The sequence below is a fragment of the Hyaena hyaena genome, unplaced genomic scaffold, assembly GCF_003009895.1.
Source record: "Hyaena hyaena isolate Hyena2069 unplaced genomic scaffold, ASM300989v1 scaffold_2971, whole genome shotgun sequence".
NCBI lineage: Eukaryota > Metazoa > Chordata > Mammalia > Carnivora > Hyaenidae > Hyaena > Hyaena hyaena.
Genome location: NW_024083619.1, coordinates 1 through 4,052, shown reverse-complemented (window position 1 = coordinate 4,052; position 4,052 = coordinate 1). Strand labels below are relative to the sequence as shown.

At 50.1% G+C, this 4,052-nt stretch overlaps 1 protein-coding gene across 1 annotated transcript; it reads right to left on the bottom strand.

The window, feature by feature from the left end:
• Positions 1-294: 294 nt before the first annotated feature.
• On the bottom strand, positions 295-3,275 carry LOC120227725 (C-C motif chemokine 14-like). The gene is made up of 3 exons (XM_039225773.1): positions 3,084-3,275; positions 935-1,049; positions 295-491 (listed from the first exon to the last, which is right to left on the bottom strand). The coding sequence occupies exons 1-3, from the start codon at positions 3,166-3,168 to the stop codon at positions 404-406; spliced, it is 288 nt and encodes a 95-aa protein (XP_039081704.1). The 5' UTR covers positions 3,169-3,275; the 3' UTR covers positions 295-403.
• Between the last annotated feature and the right edge of the window lie 777 nt (positions 3,276-4,052).

Genomic DNA, 4,052 nt, shown 5'->3' with positions numbered 1-4,052 from the left:
GATAGCTCTTAGTATTACACTTGTGTAGCTTATATGAATAAGATAATACATGTAAACAGCTTAGCAGACTGCTTGAAAGGTAGAAAGCAGGAAAACAACAGTATCTGTTATCATCATGATGATTATTGTGTAAAGGTGGCCTCAGCTTCCCACAACCCCCATCACAGGCTGGAGCCTGTTTTCTTGCACCTAGGGCTGACCACATTTCTGCAGAGCAAAGCCTGATGCTGAGCATGCCGCCCAGCTGGGCTCCAAAGTGTAGATTTGGTAGAAATGAGTGAGGACAGGGAGGGCATGAATTCAGCGTCTTTAATTCAAGGCAGGGCAGCTCCCAGGAGGCGACTGGGGCTGAGCATTAGGACTGAGAGGGGAGCCATGGCCTCTTCTCCTTCAGATGAACAGCTCATTTCTCCTCCAGGTCCTTGATGTAGTCCTGGACCCAGGTGTCACTGGGGTTAGCACATATGAAATGGCCCTTTTTGGTGATGAAGCTGTGGAGTGAAAGGGAGAAGAGTTACAGACTGAGGAGTTCAACAGTGAAGTGAAAGCCAGTCAGCCTCCCAAACAGATTCTTCACCCACCTAGGCTGTTTCTCCTTCCTTTGTCAGAGGCAGCTTAAGGCCAATCTCTTCCCTGAGACATGTTCTCCAGACCCTAGGGGCTCCTGGACCCATCTAGCCTCTGTGCTTCCTCTGTCCCTGGAAGTGCACTCCTGCCTTCCCTTCCCCTCCCCTGATGCCTCTCCATGCATGGGGTCAGCTTCCTCCTGGTTCCCTGCTGGCTCAGCCAGGCCAGAAAGCCTCCAGGTTGCCCCTCCACCACCTATCACTGCACCTGAGAGGTGTTCCAGGGAGTCCCCACTCCAGACCCTCCTTACTCCCCAGGGCTGGCAGGCTCCCTATCCCCCAGTATATAGTGTGTGGGTGCCACTTACATGACACCGGGCTTGGAGCACTGGCTGCTGGTCTCATAATAATCTGTGATCCGGTGACGCGGGATTGCCTGGACAATGTAGCTGAAGCAGCACTCAGCCGGGTGGTAAGGCCCTCCTGAGGAGAGAGCAGGGAGGGAAGCAGACACTGGACCCTCTGCTAAGGGCCAGAGCTGCTGGCTGCTTCTGCACTGCCGAGGGTAGAAGAGGGAAGGGAGGAGGAGGAGGTGGCCCCACAGAATTCGGAAGGAGGGTTGTGCAGAGACTTGGTCCTCTGGCTGCTCTTTCCCTCCTGTATCTGCAATCACCCCCCTTCCCCTTCTTCAACCTCTTCTAGAAAGACTGGCTGATGACCTTTAACTCTGGATTGAAGATTAGCAGAGCCCAAATCTTCTCAGTGAATACACACTCTCCCTGTGGGGCAGGCTTGCACAGGTGTTCCAGAGAGGAAGTATATTTGGAAGAAATGACAATAGGGACAGGCACACATGCCAGCTAGGAGAGCAGATCCAGCCCTTCCCAATCCTTGCATTCTGCCTGTGTCCCAATGAAACCCCTGTCCTGCAAAGAAGGAAACCAACACCAAGGCCGAAGGACACAAAGGGTGTCAGGACGCCCAGGTCCCAACCTCCCTTGACTTTGCTGGCTGCGTGTCCATGGTAACTTTATTTCCCTCTTTGTTTCGTTCTCTGTCAGGGAGGCTGCTGGACTGGATTGGTGGTTTTTACCCTGAGTTTCTGGCAGTCTGGGGGCCTCGGGGACTATTTCAGAGGTAATGATGCATTTGGAAGTAGAGTTTTGAGGATAGTATCCCTTCGCCTCTCCCCACCAGCTTTTGTTTTGTTTTGTTTTGTTTTGTTTTGTTTTACATATTAGGTGTCCGAGTAAGCTCTTGTTGGAAGAGAGGTTCTCTGGTCTAAAATATGTTAGACATCACTGGATTAGGTGAATTTTTCAGTTACTTTCTGATTTCTAAAATTTCATGGCTCTTATAGGAGGTGCAAGAGGGTGACAGTGGAAATAATACATTCCATCAGGCTTCAATATGGAGGTAGCAGGAAGGAGGGCCCTGGATAAACAAGAAGGCACTGCGGTCATGGAGTGGAGTGTTGAGTGGGTGCATGTTATATGACCAGCCTGGGCAGAACTGCACATGTGCTGGTAATGGCCTCTGAGATTGCGGGGGTAGGGGACAGCCAGATGCTTGGGTGGGAAGGGAGCAGCCTGGTCTTTTTACCCAGTACCATTCCAGGTAGCATCCTCCCTCTCCAAATAATGATGAGTCCACTCCTCCCTGAGACCACTCCCATCCTATTCCTCTGAGCTCCACACATCTTCTCAGAGAGGCAAGTCAAACTGTCCTGATTCCCATTAACTTCATTTTAAAAAATTTTTTAAATGTTTTACTTATTTCTGAGAAAGAGAGAGAGAGAGAGAGAGAGGAACAGCACGAGCAGGGGAGGGTCAGAGAGAGAGGGAGATACAGAATCTGAAGCAGGCTCCAGGATCTGAGCTGCCAGCACAGAGCTCTACGCGGGGCTCAAACCCACAAACCGTGAAATCATGACCTGAGCCGAAGTTGGACATTTTACCGACTGAGCCACCTAGGCGCCCTCAGATTCCCATTAACTTTAGACAGCCCCTTATGTTTCCTCCTAGTTTCTCAGAAGGAACTGAGGTAAAATTAAAGGGTGAGGCATGGTTTTGGTTGTGTGTAAAGGTAGCTCATCCTAAGAAATAAGCTGGAAAAGGGTGGCCGAGGTGGGACCCCCACTGTTGTGGTCGCCCTCAACCCACACCTAAGCAAGGCCACACTAGTGGAGTAGGGCTGACCCTGGAAGCTGGTGGCCCCAATCTCAGGGGGCAAGCAGAAAAATGGTTCCTCTGTCTCCCGGGGGATAATGTCCCCCAAATGGGGGTGGGCTACTCTTACTTAATGGCAAAGTGAGATGGACTGAGGGAGTGGACAGGCAGGCTTACTCCATGGCCTTGGAGGAAGGGTGTCTAGTCCCGGGAGGCTGAGAGCAAAAGCAGTTTCGGAAGACGCCAGATCTCCTTCTAAGGCCCCTCCCCATTGTCTCCCCAGCAACCTTACTCCTGCTTCTTTACCCACAGGGGCCAGGATGGAAGGAAAACAAAGTATTGCACTCACGTGAGGAGGATTCAGCCGTGGACACCAGGACGCCGGTGATGAGGAAGAGGAGGAAGAGAAAGATGGCAGCCATGGAGACTTTCATCCTCCTGGGTGGGGGGAGCTGCTGCAGGATTACTGACCTGGTTGGGACTTCTGAAGGTCCTGGGCTGAGGTGGTGTTGAGAAATGACCTTCAAGGCAAAGTATTTCTCAAAATAAGGGAACTAAGATAACAAAGGGAAGTAGGAAGCAGCGATGTCTCAGCAATTTCATATCCTGAACATTTGTTGAGGGTGGAGTGAGGGAAGCATGGAGAGCCAAGATTTCAGGGAGGAAATTGCATTATATCTCCAGTGGGAACAAATTTAACTCCTTTGATATAAGCCCTTTCTTTGGTATATAGGCCACAGCACAGAGCCTGGGAACTGTTGCACACTTAGCACAAGATCTCATGGCTGGGATGTGGCCTGTGTCCATGTGAGATGGTTCAGGATCTGTTTGTCTGGAGATCAGAGGGGATTTGAGAGTACCAAGAGAACACCAGGAGCCCCCCATGCCCAGTCTCACTCATCTGGGCTAGGAACTTCTCACTTAAACACTTAAGCAGAACTTCCAGCTCCCAGACTCGTTGCCATACTCTCACCGTACCCTGGGGTGAGGAAGCACCACGATGGTCAGTAGATAATTTATTTAACAAACATTACATAATAGCTATACACTCTACCCACTGTCCCAAAGATTTTATGAATATTAGACATTTAATCTTTAAATAAGCAGTTGAGGAAACCGAGGCACAGAGAGCATAAGTAACTTGCCCAAGCTTTTACAGTTGATAAGTGGAATCCAGGTTCAGACCAAGGTAGTCTGGTTCCCAAGTCTGTGTTCTTTTTTTTGTTTTTTTACAAATAGTTTATTGTCAAGTTGGTTTCCATATAACACCCAGTGCTCATCCCCACAAGTGCCTTCCTCCATGCTGATCTCCCCCCTC